The sequence below is a fragment of the Neolamprologus multifasciatus genome, chromosome 16 (assembly GCF_963576455.1).
Source record: "Neolamprologus multifasciatus chromosome 16, fNeoMul1.2, whole genome shotgun sequence".
Classification (NCBI taxonomy): domain Eukaryota; kingdom Metazoa; phylum Chordata; class Actinopteri; order Cichliformes; family Cichlidae; genus Neolamprologus; species Neolamprologus multifasciatus.
Genome location: NC_140454.1, coordinates 4,505,285 through 4,523,988, shown reverse-complemented (window position 1 = coordinate 4,523,988; position 18,704 = coordinate 4,505,285). Strand labels below are relative to the sequence as shown.

At 42.0% G+C, this 18,704-nt stretch overlaps 1 protein-coding gene across 5 annotated transcripts in view; it reads left to right on the top strand.

Moving 5' to 3' along the window:
- Positions 1–18,704, top strand: part of sema5ba (sema domain, seven thrombospondin repeats (type 1 and type 1-like), transmembrane domain (TM) and short cytoplasmic domain, (semaphorin) 5Ba) — a 222,446-nt gene that overhangs the window by 76,888 nt on the left and 126,854 nt on the right. For all 5 annotated transcript variants that reach the window (XR_014869864.1, XM_085135965.1, XM_085135963.1 and 2 more), the window contains one exon: positions 15,682–15,909. Coding sequence is in view for 4 of the 5 variants with exons in the window: in XM_085135965.1 (XP_084992091.1) it covers positions 15,729–15,909 (181 nt within the window). In the remaining variant the exon portion in view is untranslated. The remainder of the gene's footprint in view (positions 1–15,681; positions 15,910–18,704) is intronic.

Genomic DNA, 18,704 nt, shown 5'->3' with positions numbered 1-18,704 from the left:
CCCTTAAAACCACAACAGCAGTCTCAGAGCAGATGTGGTCGCAGTCCCAAAACTGTTTCAGCATTGTCGGAGTGAGGTGAAGACTACAGCTCTACATGGGTAAACATTAGGGGTGCAATGATACCCGTATCGATATTGAACCGTTCGATACAGTGCTTTCGGTTCGGTACACATATGTATCGAACAATACAAAATTTTTAATTTATTTTATCAATTTCTCTTCTGACGATGCTGTCTCTGTTGAGAGCTCAGTGGATCTGCGTTCGACTACTCCGCCTAGGCTGCACTGTCGAGTGCAGATCCACTGAGCGCAGCGCAAGCTAGCAAGACAGAAGCTAAGCTCGTTGAAATTGAACCTCCCCCACCCTCATTCAGATCTGGCCTTTGGAACTATTTTGGTTTTCATGTGAAGTATGACCCTGAAGGTAAGCGTGTTATGGACAAAAGTAAAACTGTATGTCGGATGTACCACGCAATGCTCAATTACATGGGTGGGAACTACTGCGTTAGCGCAGTTAGCTCGTTAACGTGTTGACGCCATCCAGCCCCACGCACGGGCGATCCACGGTTGCTCGTTAACGGAGATTTGCTGTGTTGTGGCGTTAACGTCATTTCAGATTAACGCTGACAGCACTAGTGGGAACACAACGAATATGACTGCACATTTACTCTGACATCATCCTAGTGCAAAGACAAGTGGAAGCAGACAAAAACAACAAGCAGCATGCTACAAACTTTACCCGAGTCATTTAGACAGCCGTTAGCACATGATTCTCCTTATGGGGACCTGATATGTTTAATATGCTGCTGAGAATATAGCCCAGAAGAAGCGTATAGTATAGCTTTTATTTTGAAAGAGACATTTCTCTGTAATAAACTCTCTTTTCCAAAGATGAGTGATTTGTCGATCAGATAGATTAATTTTTTTATTACTTTGTTGTTTCAGCAACATTAAATTTAAAAACTGTACTTTTGAGTTAAAATATATATTTATAATTTTAATAAATGACAAATTAAAAAAGCATGAACATTTATTTGTATCGAAAAAATATCGAACCGTGACACCAAAGTATCAAACCAAACCGTGAATTTTGTGTATTGTTGCACCCCTAGTAAACATGCAGAGAGAGAAAGAGAGACTGCTTTCTCAAAATCTCTTAAAAAGTTAGCTTAATAAACTGGCGAATATTATGAAAAACGCCAGTTTTAAGACACCGAACAGTCAGTCTTGTTTTCATGAGCAATAAAAAACTAGGTTTTGTCTTTAAAAACTATGATAAAAATGTGTTTTTGTTTTTTAGAAAAGCAGGCAATATGAATCCTTTTCTTTGTTGCATAACTTCTATTTAATAAACCCGTCTTTCCTCCCTGCTCTCTCGTGTGCATCAGGTGTGAAATATTGCAGTCCCTTCTATAAACATGTCTGCAGGAGGAGCATTGCTGCACATCTCCAGCTGAATGACGAAATATTGTAATTTAACTGATGCATTAACATTGCAGTAACTATCGAGTGGATATTATATAGGGGCCTAGTTAATAAGAATATAAGAAACGAACTGACTTTATCTCCTGTGACAGAAATTATGATGACACTACGCGCCGCTTTTGGATGAAAGACAACAGCGGTCGACATTTTCACTTCAAATGTGTCCTTCATTTGCAGATATCAGCAAATGATTTATTAGAAAACAGATTCATGAACCGGGGATGAAAGAAGACGCTGACATATTCCCTTTATGACGAAATAAAAGAAAACTGAGCACTGAGAGGAGTCAGATACTATATGCAGAGCATATCCCACAGTCCTCACAGTACTTCACACATTCTTTCATGGTCACAAGCTTATGAGTAAAATGTGTGCAGACATATCCGGCGTTTCTTCTCCTCTCTGTCGCCGTTTTCTTTATTCTGCCTCCTCTCGGAGCGTCTCGGCTGACAGTCTGCAGCTACAAGTATATCAGATGGTAGCTTCCCCGAGGCACCGCAACGCCTCGATTCCGCAGCAGCCTCTGATTTGATATCGGACGTAATCCAGACGGCCCACCCGCCAACCTCACCACCTCATCAGCCCTGTCAATCAATGTTTCCCATAAACACAGAGACACGCATGCACATTTTCCCCCGGTCTGAGGTCAGCCCTCCCTTTTCTCTGCCTGTGTCTGGTTTCTCAAGCATGATTGAAGATACTCAATAACAAGAGATGCTTGCCGTGACCCCGCCGTGACCCCTTCTTTATAAAAAAAAGAAAAAAGAATGGAGTAAAAATAAAGGCTTCTGTCTGACCCTGCAACCATCTTCACCATCATCTTCATCTTTGTGTGTCTTCCCCCAATGTGTGTTGTCTACATATTGTGCGCAGCTCCCTTGACACTCCCGGGAGCCCCCCTTCCCCATTCCCCCGACCCACCCCCCTATCACAATGCCAGCGTTAAAGAGGTTGGTGGGGTTGAGCTATTGAGTCGAATTAGACATGGTCAATGTAGCTTTGGCTGGACCAAACTGCCCCGAGGACACAAGTTACAGCGGCTGAATAGGACAGGATTGTGCAACTGTAGTGCGGCTCTCTGCCTTTATCACAAAGCGCGTTCGGATTAATTTAACAAAGGCACGTGGAAAGATACAAGTGAGCGGAGATGACGGTGAGATAAAGCGACAGGTGTGAAATGAGCCCTGCTTCATTCTTTAAAAAAAACCAAAAAGTTGATTTGGAGTTGAGTTGGAGGCACGGATCTTCATGGAGTTGCTTGAGGAAACAGGTGTTATTTCCTTCTGCTGTAATTCATTTCTGTGTGAGAGGATTCCTGCGAGCTTTCAGATGAGGAGGCATTTGTATTCCTGCGCCATGAAAGCTAATGATGAGCACTGGGATCGCAGCAGGCTCTGTAGGAACAACACATTTTTCATGCACCTAAAGCTCTGGAGGGGCTTAACTTGAAAAAGTGGTAAAAGATACTTAACAACGATGTCTAATCACTTCAAACAAATCAAGGAAAAAAAGAGCTTTGCTGTAGAAATGACCGATTACACTCATCTGCTGGCTATGATGACACTTTTTAAAAGCAACAAACGCTGATTTCTTTTTCCGTCTTTCTTCTTCTTCCACGCGCACACCCCACCGGTCACGCATACTTCCTTCCTGCTCCAAAATGGCATAAAACAGACAGTTCTTTATCCAGGCAGGAACTGCTTCCCAACGGGCCGGAAGCAATTTAATCAGTGTCATAGCAGACTCTGATGAGATTGTGCTCCGGGAGCTGGCATTGACTTGTAATTAAAGGTACCCTCCTTGCAAGCTTGGTGGAAATTAAGAGGCAAACAAGCAGCAAAGGTGGAGTGGACTCCAGAAACTCCTGCTCTATAACTGTCTCTGTTGTGCTGAGCAAATAAGGAGCGATGAAAGTAAGAGATGTGGGGGTTTGGGGGCTGCCTGGAAGAATGTGTTGCAATCTGACAAACACATTTTGAAAAATAGCAGCTATGGCCCCCTGCCCGGCCCTTATTTTATTTTTTTCTGTTCTCAGGCTGAAGGTGAACAGTAACTTTTGGAGCCAAGGCTTTCAGGCTGAACCATTATTTGACACCACAGTTTCAAGTAAATGAAGGAGAGGAGTGAGAACAGAGGTTATTCAATGGAAGAGCCGTTTTAAGGCTTTTCTTTGTCAGCCTGGAGCATCCGTACAGCTCTTAAGATTTTTGGCTCCAGTTCACGATGTTTTATGGCGGTGCAGCAGTTTTCTTTGCTACCTTAAGGCACGTTTCCATCAATCTCATAAGTTAGGACGTCAAGTCTGACACATACTGTATAGACTGTGAGTGATAATAGCAATTGAACTAGGGCAATATCACACGGCTTCAATTCATCCTGTTTGTTTCCGTGCTATAAGCTCCTTGTTGCTGTCACGATAACAGCTGGAGGACTATTGCAGCTCAGCTAGATTTCCTTTATTGTTGGAATCACTAACATTTTGTTTTTAAAATGTGTTACTACCATCTCTTGATGTCATTGCTGCACTCCACTTGGTTGCTCTGCAGATAGAAGTCATAGCTGCATTAACATTGTGAGATGGTCATCCCATATTCCTGGCAGACAACTTCAGCATTCTGGCTCAGGCTGTCTTTGGTTGCAACTGTGAACAATAAACCACAGATGAACCACCAGTGTGGAGCAAGGACCAAATATACCACCACAATTCTTTCACACTGGTCGTTTTGCATATAAAGCAGCCTCGAATCACACGTCATACAGCTGGATTTGACTAGTGAGTTGGTTGACCCACTGTTGTTGTAGCTGGGATTTTTAACTATTTGTGACACCTAAATGGAAAGGCTTGTGAGGCCAAAGTAGAGGAATGACACTTGTACAACCTACACGTTTCTGTAAATGTGCTTGCTTTGAGTGTTAAGAAGTTAGATATACTTGGAAAATACTCTATATTGCTATATCTATCTATCTATCTAGATGGCTGTGGGGTGGCTGTAGCTCAGGTGGCAGAGCAGGTCAGCCACTAATCAGAAGGTCGGTGGTTCGATGTTGGCCTACTGGTGGTGGTCAGAGGGCCCGGTGGCGCCAGTGTCCGGCAGCCTCGCCTCTGTCAGTGCGCCCCAGGGCAGCTGTGGCTACAATGTAGCTGCCATCACCAGTGTGTGAATGACTGAATGTAGTGTAAAGCGCTTTGGGGTCCTTAGGGACTAGAAAAGCGCTATAAAATGCAGGCCATTTACTAGATAGATAGATCGATATTCATATACAGGAGAAAAAAATATCAGCTGCACTTTTAAATATAAGGTAATGCCATGTGCCACCACCCCTATGATCTCATCAAAAACTGAAAGTGTGGAAGCTTTGCAAAAGTACTATTGATGACTTAGGTCTACCTACTGAATGCATTTTTATGTTTTTTTGCCTAATATAATATTATTGCTCATATTTCCCGACTCCAAGCTTTTCATTGTCTTCACTTTCTATTCATCATTGGGCAATCTGCCATCCAGCCCCCCCCCAGGAGCCTGTTGAGGTCTGTGCCTAAATACACTCAACCTGGTTCCTGCTGCTTAACTACCAACTTGCCGCTCTGTTGCCATAGATACGTGCTGGCACTGGCGAGGACTTGTGGAAGCTTGCAGAGACAAATTTTTAGATTTACAGGCTGCCACCTGGATCAAGAGTTAAAAACGATTAGTAAAATAAATAAATAAATAAATTACCTTGTTTGTCTAAGTTCAGCTTTCCAAAATTGCCTAACACAAAACCAGTGTAGCCCTTTTAATTGCAAGCCGATGGGAATAAAACTGAGTTGATGCACTGCTCTGGGTTGTTTACAACATGCTGCAACCACATAGAAGCATCCCAGCAAGATATTAATGCAGTACACCTGGGCAGGAAACACACTGCCTTTAGCTTTGAAACATTTAAGTCAAAATGGGTTTTTAGCCTACATAAGTACACAGCTGAGGGTGAGACAGTTCATTCACTTAAATATTCAAATTCATTCCTTTTAAAAAAAGGTCGTAAAATGAAGTAATGCTATTTTTTTTTTAAACAATGTCTTTTTTATTAAGAGGTTTCCTTTTATACACATAAACATCAACATATATATTATACATATAAACAGAAAGAAACGAGAAGGATTACAGATGATCTGTACATTAAGGTTAAGTAGTACATTTAAGCTGTAAAATGAGTTCAGGAATGTATCTTTGGAAGAAAAAAAAAGGGAAAGAAAGAGAAAAATATAAACAAATGTATAATATATCCCAAAGTAACATAATCCCTGCAAAACAATCCCATTCATTCCCACCCAGGTCACTGCCTGCACCTGCACACTGTAATTCCACACCTGACTTAAGAGAGTTTGCTGAAAAATTCTTATAGATTTTGAAAAGCATCAAGGACATGTTTTGAAATTTCCCAGTGGAGTTCTGAAGTGAGTGTCTTATCTTTCCCAGTTTTAGACAGGCCATGAGGTCATATAACCACTGTTTGTGAGTGGGGGGGGGGGGCAGAGTCCCGCCACCTCAGTAGGATTGCCCTCCTGGCCAACAGGGAACAGAATGATAATGCCTGTTTTTTAGAGGCCGGTAGAAACACCTCATTCCCACTGATGCCAAACAGAGCAAGAAGGGGGCCGGGGGCCAGCGTCACATTGAGAATCCTAGACAGGGCACGAAAAACCTCTGACCAGAACTGAACGAGACTGGGACAAGACCAGTACATGTGGACCAGTGAGGCACTTCAGCATCTGTCACATTATGGAGTGATTTCAGGGTAGATACGGGATAATCTGGATTTTGAGAAATGGGCTCTATGCACCACTTTGAGCTGGATTAAACAGTGGCGGGCACATAATGATGTTGTGTTGACATGTTTGAGTATAGAGGCCCATGTTTCGTCAGGGATCGTCATGTTTAAGTCTTCTTCCCACAGTGTCTTGAGCTTGGATGAAGAGGTATGTGTCAAATTTAACATTTTATTGTAAAGCAAGGAAATCAGTCCTCTATTGGTTGGATTGAGTTGTAGGATAGTTTCTAGTAGTGTAGGCTCTGGTGGAGGGCTTGAGCCTGAAATCTGGGAACAAATAAAGTGCCTGACTTGCAAGTATCTGAAAAAGTGTGATGGTGGAAGAATATATTTATTAGCAAGTTGTTCAAATGATGCTAGTTTGTTGGCTATGAATAGGTCCTTAATCATTTTTTTTAATGTTGAGTTTGAGGCACAACATGCAAAGTATAGACTAAAATCCAAAATATTAATTCCAAGTGATAGTGAAGTTCAAGGGAAGCAGAATAGAGGTGAAATCCAAAAACAGGCAAAGTATCAAACAGAGGAAGAGCTTTAGGAACTAGAAAAAAGAGAGCGCCATGAAAGAAACGAGGACTTGGCTGTGGAAAGTTTGAGTGTGAAGGGTAACAAGAGAAACTAGCAAAGAACAAATGAAAGCAGGGGAACAGATACACGCTCAGTGATGATGTTATCTACCACAGGTATGGCAGAAAGGCGATAAAGAAGAAGAATATTGCATACTTCTATACTTACGCTTGTAAAATGTGAGTGCATCGATTTTTCTGCTTCAGTGGTCATCAACTCGGCTATGGGACCAAAAAGGTTTCAGCCATTAGATGAAGTTTGTCCCCATAAAGAAAACATTGACACTTTTTTCAGGCATTTCAAGTTGAACTAAAAAATATGTGCTGAGGGGTTGATTGGAATTTAATGATGCAAAATGTCATTTACAAAACCTTAGAGCGTATGACTGGAAGTGGGCTTTCAGAAATGAGAAATACTAACTGGTTACAACATAAAACAGAAAATCGGGATAAAGAAGCTAAAGCGTGACAGCCAAGAGGTTTGTTTGCAAGTCATTGCCCCCATTTTTGTCTCGCACACTGCCATTTTCAGATGAAATGTGAAAACGGACAAAGAAAGTATTGTTTGTAAGTCCATGCTTTAAGCGAAGGTTAAAAAATGTCTTTATCAGCTGGAGCTGTGTTTGATTGACAGCAGCTCAGGTAAAAGCCGAGGTCAGTATAGCATGCAAGCCATGGGGACAGGAACTTGTTAGAATTTGTTTGAAGGTACATTTAAGTGCTCTTACTTCTGTAGTATTCAAAGTGGTCAACTTTTCCCAGCTGTGTGTTCGATTGTCCTTATCTTAGGTCGCCACAGCAGATCATCCGTCTCTATTTCACCTTCACCCTTGCATCCCCTTCTGTTACGGCAACTCTCTGCATGCCCTCCTCTCTGCATGCCCACCTCTCTGCATGCCCTCCTCTCTGCATGCCCACCTCTCTGCATGCCCACCTCTCTGCATGCCCACCTCTCTGCATGCCCACCTCTCTGCGGTCTTCGTCATTTCCTTCTGCAGTCCCTAACTCACGCCTCCACACTCCTACCTTTGCTTTTGTCTTGCTGCTCCCGACCATGCTGGACCCGTCTCCTCTTCCTTTGTCTTTGCCCAGCAGTAGCACAGTTTCCATCGGGACCTCCGATGCCGGTGGTTGTTAACCTAGGCTCTGATCATTCTGGTAAGAAAATTTCACTCTTGATGATCTACATATTTTATTTGACATTCGGGGTCCTGACCCCCAGGGGTTGGTTGTGCGTCATTGTTCAAAGGTGGTAGAGCTGCAGGTTTTTGTTGCGAGGATGCACAAGAATAGAAATGAGCATATCAGAGGGACAGCTCAGGCTGAGTGGTTTGGAGACAAAGTTAGAGATCCAAGGCTGAAATGTTTTGGACAAGTGCAAAGGATCCATGTTCAGCATCCTTAGACAAAGGATGTTCATAGCATACCAATGAAACACGTTGTCAAGCCAAATCGGGACATCGTAAGTATTCCAAGTTAAAGTACTTGCATACCCGCTCAAAGTAAAAAGGAGAACATGTTATTAAGAATGTAATTTAACCCTTTAAAGCCGGTCGGAGCGGGCACGCTCTGTTTTGCGGAAGTATTTTTAAATCCCGGTAGCTCTGCAACCACGTAAGCCGGGCGGAGGTCCAAAGAGACGCCGGTGCATGTCACCTCTGCTGCGATTGGGTAGAGCCTACACCCCTCCAGTGTCCCCGTCTGCGAGCCCTCGACACTCAGCAGGTACGATCTAAGAGACAGTCGCGCATCTTTTCTACTAATATTGTAATTAGGGATGCAACGATACCAATTTTTTCAAACCGATACGATACCGATACTTGGATCTGAGTACTTGCCGATACAGAGTACAAAAACCGATACTTCTACCACACCCACACACACACAAATACAATGAATTGGAAGACAGGTTTTATTATATTCCCTGCCGATAAAAAATAAAATCTTAATAAAAATGACTACAAAAAAATTTCAAGTGAAAAATAAGCACTTCTGTGAAATTATTGCAGAGTCTCCACATTGTAATTTAACAAAATATCACTGAACTATTGGCACTGTCTCGAGCTTTCAGAATAATAAATAAACACTTCTGTTTGGAATAAAATAAATACAAATTAGGTTTGAGAATAAAATAAACTTTTAAATTATTGCAGAGTGTCCGTATTGTAAACAAACAAACAAAATAACTTAAGTATTCGGCATTGACGAACAAACTCCTCATCTGCCCGTGGATCATCAGTCCACTGTGCCGTTAAACCGAGGACTGACATCGCGCACACATTGCTTGTCTTTACCTCTTCAGAAAGTTTTGGCACCATTATCTGCAATCCTATGTTTTCCACGACTGGCATTGGCTGGTCATCCAGAGCGATAAAATGAGTCGAGCCTCTTTTATTTTAACTGCCCGTGGATTTTCTCTTGACATTTTTCATCGCTTTTCCAAAACCTGAGTTAAAGTTGGCTGTTCCACACTGCTGACATTTTGTTTAGCCTAGCTACAGCAGCCTCCAGTTTCTCTTTTTTATCTGGAGCTGCCAGTCTCACTCGCCTAACCCTGTGCCTGTTTAGCGCGGGATGTCCCCCTAGTGGCCAATCTAAAAAACTACAACAGAAATGACAAGCCACCCTCTGATTAATGAAATAAGTTGGTATCGGTTCATGGTATCGGTCAACTTTTACGAGTATGAGTACACACACATTTTACAGTATCGGTCCCGATACCCGATACCAGTATCGGTATCGGTGCATCCCTAATTGTAATTCTTAATAATGACTGATGGCATGCTTCTAGTGCCGAGTGTACAACCAAGTGTACTGGCCTAATAATGATTCAGTAATTATGGTATCTTAAGAAAAAAGCACTTTTTTTTTTCCATAAATTTAGGGAAATTGGTCAACAGGGTAGATTTAACACACAGAATATAAAACTCAAGGCAGGAAAAATGTTGTATTAAACTGGGAGCTTCACAATAAATCCCCGTTTCCAGTTAGTAGAAACCTTTAACCCTTTAAAGCCGGTCAGAGCGGGCACGCTCTGTTTTGCGTAACTATTTTTAAATCCCGGTAGCTCTGCAACCATGTAAGCTAGCGCAATAATTTTTTTTGCATATGAAACCGGAGGAGTTGTACTTACATCTTATGCCATCAGCTTGTCCTCGGTCACAGTTTCCTTCCACACATAGCTTTGCAAAAACTGCATAAAAAGCGCTTGCAGCAACAAAAACATAATATTCCAGAAACACGCTTTGCCGATCCGATCAGCTGTTCATAACACTTCCTACGTCCATCAGCGCGAACTTTTGCATGTCCGCCATGACCTGCCCAAAACTGGAAGTGACGTCATTTTTGCGGAAATGTTTTTTTTTTTTTTTTACCATCAGGGCCTCATGAGCCTATACTGGTGTTTTTAAAAGTTATCTTTGACTTTATGACTTTCTGTGTCGTTTCTGGGATGCTTAGGACTCATATTGCACTGCTGGAAATAGTTTATTTTGATGCATATGCTGCTTTTTTGCAAATTTGCACTATAATATTTATTTTCGTCTTTCCTGCAGTATATAAAAATTGGTGTATTTCAAAAATAAAACTATGAAGGCACTCAAAATAAATTTCCTGTGGTGGGAAACTATTTTGTGCAACTTTTTTGTATTTACAGTTTTGAGGGATAAGCCTCTTAAATTTCTCTAACTAGAAATATATGTTAAAAAAGCAAAAACGATTTTAAATTTTTTTGTAGTTTCTTGCACTTTTTTGCAATTTATGTAATTACTATGCACTTAATGCAGACATATTATTAGAATCTGGGCTATAATGGTTGTATTGATGTATAGCAACTTAAAATGCTCCCAAAAATGGCTCCACAGCATGTAAAAATATAATATAAGCTCTGGCAGACTTGGTTCTATGGTAGGTCTTAAAGGGTTAATGTCAGCTGGCCTTTAAAACAAGTGAGAAATATTTCATAAGAGCAGTGAAAGTACAGAAATCTAAGAACACAGTGTCTGAAAGTTCACAGTCTTTTATTTCTCTCAGTTCTGGAGACAATAAAACCTCCTCATCCTAGGCCACCAGTGGATTTTCCTTCCATCCTCTTTTTCTTTTTAAAAATGCTGTCTGCTTGTTGCAGTAGTTTTACTTTTTAAAAAGAACCAAAAACGTACTCTCCAGACACCATTTTCACAGCATCGATGCAGTAAGAGTCTCTCCTCACCTTAAATTATTGACAAAGAGACGTGCTTGGACATTTATTAGTCCAATCCACACAAGTATCCTCTAGGTCCAAACAGTGTACCTCTAATTAACTCATTGTATCAGACTGAATGATCAACTGACAGGCGAACGGTGGCTCACAGAGTCTTTTTAAAAGCATGTGTGTGTGTGTGTGTGTGTGTGTGCACGCATGTGTCCTATGGACAGCTTCCTCTGTGGTATTGATTGTCCTGGTTCCTCGCCGACAAACTGTTGCTAATCCCAAACACAGCAGGATGGGAAATTGGACGGGCACTATCGGGCCACTTTGGAGCCGACTTAAAGATTCTCGCTTCACATAAACACACACGCGCACATTGGTTTACAAGTGTGCACGGACACACTCAGGAGTTGATGTTGGCACACAGCATGCATCAGCTCTGCCCGCACGCTGTGACCCAATATGGAGTGTGACCAGCTGTCCATGTCTGGATTCTGCCTCTTTTCGGTGCTGAGATTCGAGCGCATCTGCGTTTGCTTGAGTGTATGACATGCCTTTCCTCAGAAATATTTGACAGCCACACACCAGCCTCGTTCTGCTGCTGACAGTATAATTCCTCCCCCCCATGTGCCTCCGTGCCAAGATAGCTCGGCCACCACAATTTCGAGCTTACAGCAGAGTCCCGGTCATCTGTCATGATCTCCTGGTCTGCCTGCTCTCAGCTCGGCTTTTTAACTAATGAGAGGATTTGTAGAGTCATTCTTTGACTTTCAGGACTCCGTGATTCAGTATGAATTAAGCACCTGCCAAAGCTGCTCCTGCAGATAATAGAAATATAAAAAAAGTGACATGTTCTAAAGAATAAAACTCATACCCGTGAATAAAATATTATTGGTTTGATTTTACCTTGGAACCTTAATTGGGTGTCATCCTGCACGGTCTCTCTCCTGCTCTGTGTGTGTCATGTCTCACTCTGCTGTGAGGTATCTAGTTAAAGTGAAAATGCCAAAAAAAGAGAGACGTCGGAAGAAATACTTTTCTTGACCATTTATACGGTTGTTTTTGTCACATCTCTGCTTGCGTGCACAACATTGGGCTTCATCTCAGTGATAAATGCAACTTTTGAAAGGAGGAATCAAACGAGTTATGCTTGGCACTCGCTGATCCAAAGTACTCATGCGAGTTATGCAACTAACAGACGTCCTATAGGAAGAGGCTAAAAACATGGCCACATTTTTCAGCTTTAACCTCCTGAAGTCGCACTACATAAGTTTGCTTAAATGAGGGCATCAGTGCTATTTACTTTATATAAGACAAAAAAAGCATTAGGGTTTTGGGTTTATTGCACAAGGTGAAAAGGAAGGAAATGCTATTAAAAAATAGACTATAGACTATATTTGCATGACACTGCCAGATGCACAGACCTCATTCTCCTTATTTAAATCAAAATTAAGTGGCAAAATCACTATTTTTGTCTAATCAGAAACTGATACTGATGATGACGCCAGGAACGGTGATTTCTGCTTGATTGCAGAGGACTAGTGTGATTTTGCAACATGTTAAGGACAATTTTACACGTTTAAACATAGAGACACATAAACAGACACATAATCAGCCTTATGACACATTCTTTCCAACATACGCACCTCCACGCACGCAAACGACGTCTCAAAATAAAAGGGGGAAAGATTAAGGGTAAGCTAATCTATAAAAGTGTGTTTTCCGTGTAGAGCTTTATAGGTCTGTTAATACTATATCACTGGAATCCAGTGAAGGGATGCAAGAATAGGTGTGATATGCAGTGTTGGGGAGTAACGGAATACATGTACCGCCGTTACGTATTTAAAATACAAAATATGAGTAACTGTATTCCGTTACAGTTACCGTTTAAAAAGGTGGTATTTAGAATACAGTTACTTTGTTGAAATAAATGGATTACACGGCGGTACTTCCCTGTTTCATATTGTGGCGGGTCAGGACTGTTTGGGTTTTGTTTGACAGCTACGTTCTGTTGTTCCAGGCGGCAGCGTTACGGTTGCCATGGTTACATGGTGACGCGCGCTCTCTTTGCTACTGTGTGTTTCCTGGGTGAGAGAGCGCCTTTTTTTGTTGTTGTTGTTGTGCTAAGCTAATAGGCAGAATGCTACAGGTATAGCTCTAAAGAATGTAGCATCATGGGCAGTGTAGTCCGTGCTGCAGGGAGAATGGACTGCCATACACGTTATGTGTCTGTGAGCGAGGGAGGGAGAAACAGGAGAGTGGAAAAGTACGAGCTGTCATCAAGCAGAAACGGGAGCTGGAAGCATGTAAATATAATAATAACCACTGCAGCCAAGAAGAGAGCCTGACGAGCCCAGTTGTAAGTAAGCTATTGAGACTTGACTGTACACCGTGTTCGTGTTTTCCTCCGAAACAATAAGTTCTGTTGGAGCAGCCTTTCAACGCCTCTCTCTGTCTCTCGCTAGCAAGGTTGACCCAGACAACAAAGTAAAGCTAGTTTTCAGCTACCAGCCCGACACGAACCCGACGTATTAGTCAGAGGTCCCTTTACTACGGTTCGGAGCCGCGGACCTTCAGTAACAGTAATAAATCACATTCATGTAGTTGTAAACAGCATGATAATATATTAAGTAATCCAAAGTATTCAGAATACGTTACTCTCATTGAGTAACGTAACGGAATACGTTACAGAATACATTTTGGGGCATGTAATCTGTAATCTGTAATGGAATACATTTTAAAAGTAACCTTCCCAACACTGGTGATATGTGAACGCTGGCTAGTTATTGTTAGCGGCTTTGTGCTGCGTCCTGCACTAACTGGAGGACAGAGAGATGCACATGAAAAGTGAGTTACAATAACCAAGGTGGGGGGAAATTGAAGTGTGTACTAAAAGTTCCAGATGACTGAATGACAGTAAAGGTTTGCTTTTTGCTATATTTCTTATGTGTAATGGAGGTTTAGGAAGCATCATAGCCTGCAAATGGAAGATGTTATCTTCCTTAAATGCACAACAATAATAGCTGAGAGTTGGGCAAGAAAAAGAAGATGCAAAAGCAAGTGAAACAAAATGCTGAAGGTCTCAGAGTAGAGAACAATGACAGGTAACATCTGATAAGAGGAAAGAACAAAGTACGAGAGGTAGAGCGTGCAGACGTGACAATGGCTTGATGCATTTTCAAGACTCTCAACTTGATGACGCACTCAAATATTCATGCTTCCTCTCAACGAAACAAAAACCCCTCGAGTGGCCCGCATGCACCCCATAAAGAGGATTCGGTCATTTTTTTGAGTCATGATTGTTTTTATGTTTCAGACTCGAGGACAAACATTATAAAATCATAAAATAAAATATGGACAAATGATCAAAAGGTTCTTTTTTTTCCCTTTTGCTTCGTGATGTAGTCGAAACAAGCAGCCCTAAAGCGTGAAACATATCCAGCTCCACTGAATCTAGTCTGCTGCAGACTGCACTAAATGTTTCCACCTGTTTCATCAACATTATTTTAGTTGGCAGTAGCGAGAGGCTGGTCGACTCCACTGTATTGTAATGACAAACATGGGCTCTATTTGCATTTGCCTAATTAGTTACCGGCTGTAGTGAGAGGGATAATTGATTGCAGGGCAATATGGTTGATTTGCAACTCAACCGAGCTAATAATTTGTTATTGATTGAAGCATTAGTGAGGAAAACACTACAGAGATATGTAACCAAGCCAAAGTGCTGCAGAAAGTTGATGCTCTCAGTTTTTAATCTACTTTAATAACATTACACTCCGCTAAGCTAACATCGTGAGGAGTGCGGGGTTGGGAGATGATGAACTGCTGGTTTCAGCGCCGCACTGTAGACTCATATGTTATAACTGGAAGAGATTACATTTACCGGGGAAGCAGGAGTGTCTCTGCGTGTGCGCATTTGGAAACATCCGCGTGTAAGTCTGCCAAAGTCTGTTTGCATAAGACGTAATTCAGAAGAAGCGAGAGGATCCAGTAATGCGCTGAAATGCATCACATGTGCAGTAAACATGCCAGGATGTCAGGTGTATGCAAGGATCAAAGTTGTGCAAACATTTTCTTTCTTCTTTTTTTTAAATCCAGCACTGAAGCATCTGAAAGCCGCAGATTTTAAGTGAACTCGTTACTGCTTCGCTAACTGCTGGAACCTTCTGCCTCATTGAACAGTCCACAATTGGGTTCAATTTTCCTGTTTTAATCAACTTTAGAGGTTTAATTGCACATTTTAAATAATTATCTCAAGGGTCAGAGGTGGGGTGCCTGTTTAAGAAGCTAGATTTCCCCGCTCTGAGTCTTTCTATCCTCTAACTATTCATTTATTTCCTGCATTTCACTCAGCTTTCTAGCTCATCTTTCCAGCCACCCTCTATTTGTCTGGTTCTTTTATTTTCAGCCCACAATGATGTCCTTTCTATCAAAATGTTTTTCCTTTGCACCGTTTTTTTCAGTCTCTCTCGGTTTTCCTGTGCTTCATTCAGGAACGCCCTCAGGAATAGAAAGTCTGCGAGGAAAAAAAAGATTTTGAAGTGACTCAGAGAGAGAGCTTCGTTTCTTTGAAGCCAGGTGTAGAAATGTTGCATTGAGGTGCTGAAGTCATTTCTTCTCTTATCCAGCTGTATCCCGGAGGCCCAGCTCGACAGCTAGAGGAGAGGTCATCACCATGACTGCGTCCTCACAGGACTCCGCCCCCTCGTCTATGGCTGGCCTCTTCCTACTCCTTCTCCTCCCGGCTGTTTTCACGCAGAACTCCGCTGTCCCAACGACCCCGACCCCATCCTCGTTGGACCCCCTGACCCATCCGGAGTGCACAAAGAAAGAACACCCAAAGGTTTCCATCAGAGGTCAGTGATCACCTCCAACCGCACCTTTTGCATCAGTCAGTGCTGTACTCGCAGTGCTGCTTCTACGTGGACACATTTTGCTGGGACAATGCAGTTTGTGGCTTTTGTAAAATTAGCATTTTCATTCAGCTTCCCAGTAATTTGATATCTTGCTTTTTCTTCTGTGACAGCTTATTTTCGAATTTCAGGTTTATTACCGTTTCCTTTTTTAACAAAAGAATTTGAAATAAGGGAAACATGAAAGCAGGCAAGTGTCAAGCTGCTGCTGCTGACTTATTTAGAGTCAAAAAAAGAGAAAAAACACCACGCTTCACTTTAGTGTCAGCTCCACCTTTATTCAGACATAGTGGGTACATTTTTTTTTTTTAGATGGGGGACACTCTGCTCTGAGCAATCGTGCTGAAGTCCATCTTACTGTACTGCTGTCAACAATCTATATTGACTCATCTTAAATGTACACATGGGAGCAAAAAAAAGGCCGATCCAGTTGAAATCTATTGAGCTATTCATCATGCACATCCCCTAAAGGTGAGGTGAGGGGTGCATATCATCCATGAGGAAAAGCAGTTGATGTAAAGATGTAATGGAAAATAAAAAAACTTGCCGTATTTGGTGTCAAGGTTAAGAAACTAAAGCTTTTTCCTAATTCCTAACCTTTGAGCTATGAAGCTTTACATACTAACATGGTGAATTTTATTATCTTTACTCATATGACTGGAGCTGAATTGGTTCCTTCAAGCTGTAAAAACGTAACATTTTAAGTTAGATTCGTACAGTGTGCGATTTTGCAAAAATCATGGCATTGTATTGAAAAAATAAATGGTGTGTTGTGCAGCTCTCTTCATGCCCTTTCATCTAATATGTTACTCTATGGTTCCTTGAACTTTGACCTTGGGCACTAACAATAACAGTCAAGGGTCGTGTCCAAATTCATGGGCTGCATCCTCCTGAGGCCGCATTTGTAGACCGATTACGTCACAGCGACGCGTCGAAGGCTGTCCAAATTCGTAGACTCCTCCGAATGCAGCCGACAAATGCGTCCTCCTTTTCCCCGAATTTGAAGGATGGGTCGGGTGTGTCCTTCGTGGCCTACCATATCCCAGAATTCATAGCGCGGCCCAGCCAAACTCCAGTTTCCAACAATGGCGGCCGCTACTAAGTTTTAAAATTACTCTTACTAATCTTTCTGGGTCACAAAATAAACTTTTAACATATTTTCAGGCGAGAAAGTAGCTGTGTAAACATCAAATATCTGCTCGGTTTATCAAGATATCGCATATTTGCAAAGTGCTTCGACGTTTTCGGAGACGTCTGCTACCCACCAGCTCGATAGCTCGCCGTGAGCTCAAGGGTCACTGAAGCCGCCGAGAACGGCACAACTCCCGGCACATCATTTTCAGATCACCGCGGAGTTTCGCTGCTTTCAGGTTAAACGTAATATATAAGTCACTTAGACAACCTAAAAATGTTATTGTTGGGCTTTTTTCAGTGTTTTGTTTGTTCGTGAGTAAATCGGTTTGGCTGAGATTAAAGTTATTAGATTAGATTAGATAAAATAAAACTTTATTAATCCCCCGGGTGGGTTCCTCCTTGGTTTTCACTCAGCTGACTAAACGTCAAACAGAAAACTGATTAAACAGAAACATGAGACGGTCGAGAATTTACTCCAGTGTCCTGTTATATTTTAGATAGCAAGGAGCAGACAGCTGAGTTTATTAAACTCCACCAAGACAGCGGTGACGCTAATCAGAAGGCTAGACCGTCCAATTTCACAGCCGTTTACTTCCGGCCTACCCGACCTTCTGTGGACCCGGCCCACATAGACCGCGAAGGCCGGGTCCTCAGGAGGATGCAGCCCATGAATTTGGACACGACCAAGGTCAAGTAGAGGATCCATAAAAATTTTAAATAAAAAGTTTTTACAGGTTTTCACCTCTGGTGTGACCTTGACTTTGATCTGATTTTCACTCAAATTAAATCAGCTCGAGCTGGTATTGATGTCTACCATCACACAAAATGTGAAAACGATATGTTGAAAACTGCGGATGCTAGACTGACAAACAGAAGCGACTGCGTACCATTTGTCCTTGGTCACAGCTCCTGCTTACGTGTTAATCCTGAACACTTTTCTCAGTGTTGCCATGAGGTTCCTTTGCATTTATAGGGAATTAGCATCTGAAGTAGAGTCAGATGTTACAGACGTGGTTTTGAAACCAAACGCAGCATGCATCCAGCGTTACGGTCTGATGTATGCAAGTGTGGGAACAAATGAGTCTTTATCTTTTATGCTTATGGTTTGAAATCTCCAATAACATTGATTTCACAAGCTTAAAGTTCAGTGTGGCAAACTGTTGCTGTCATGTTAAGGGGGACAGTTTGGCCCCGGGGAATTTTAAGTCAGCTATTTTTCATATCTGGAACCCTATTTGCCACTTTTCAATTTTCATAAATGGATCTTTGTGCCATCTGTAAACTGAACCTCACAGTTTGGCGAGGTCAAAAGGCATCTATAAAGGAGCAGAAAGGAAAACGGGCCGAGATTAAAATGATAGTGTGGAATAATGGCGCCCGCTATCTCGCCCGTTCATCTGTACAGTGGGCCAAGAAACGAGGTGTTCCTCACTGCGTGAAATGGAACAGAACAGTTTGGAGCGCAGAATCGAAGGTAAACACACAAAATTGCTGTGTTTATTTTTGAATAGGGCTGTTTGTGTTTCATCTGCCAAGAGTGGTGAGTAGGATTGGAAAGCCCAAAAAAAAATTGCTGGTGGGGATCGAGGACAGAAAGATTGGTG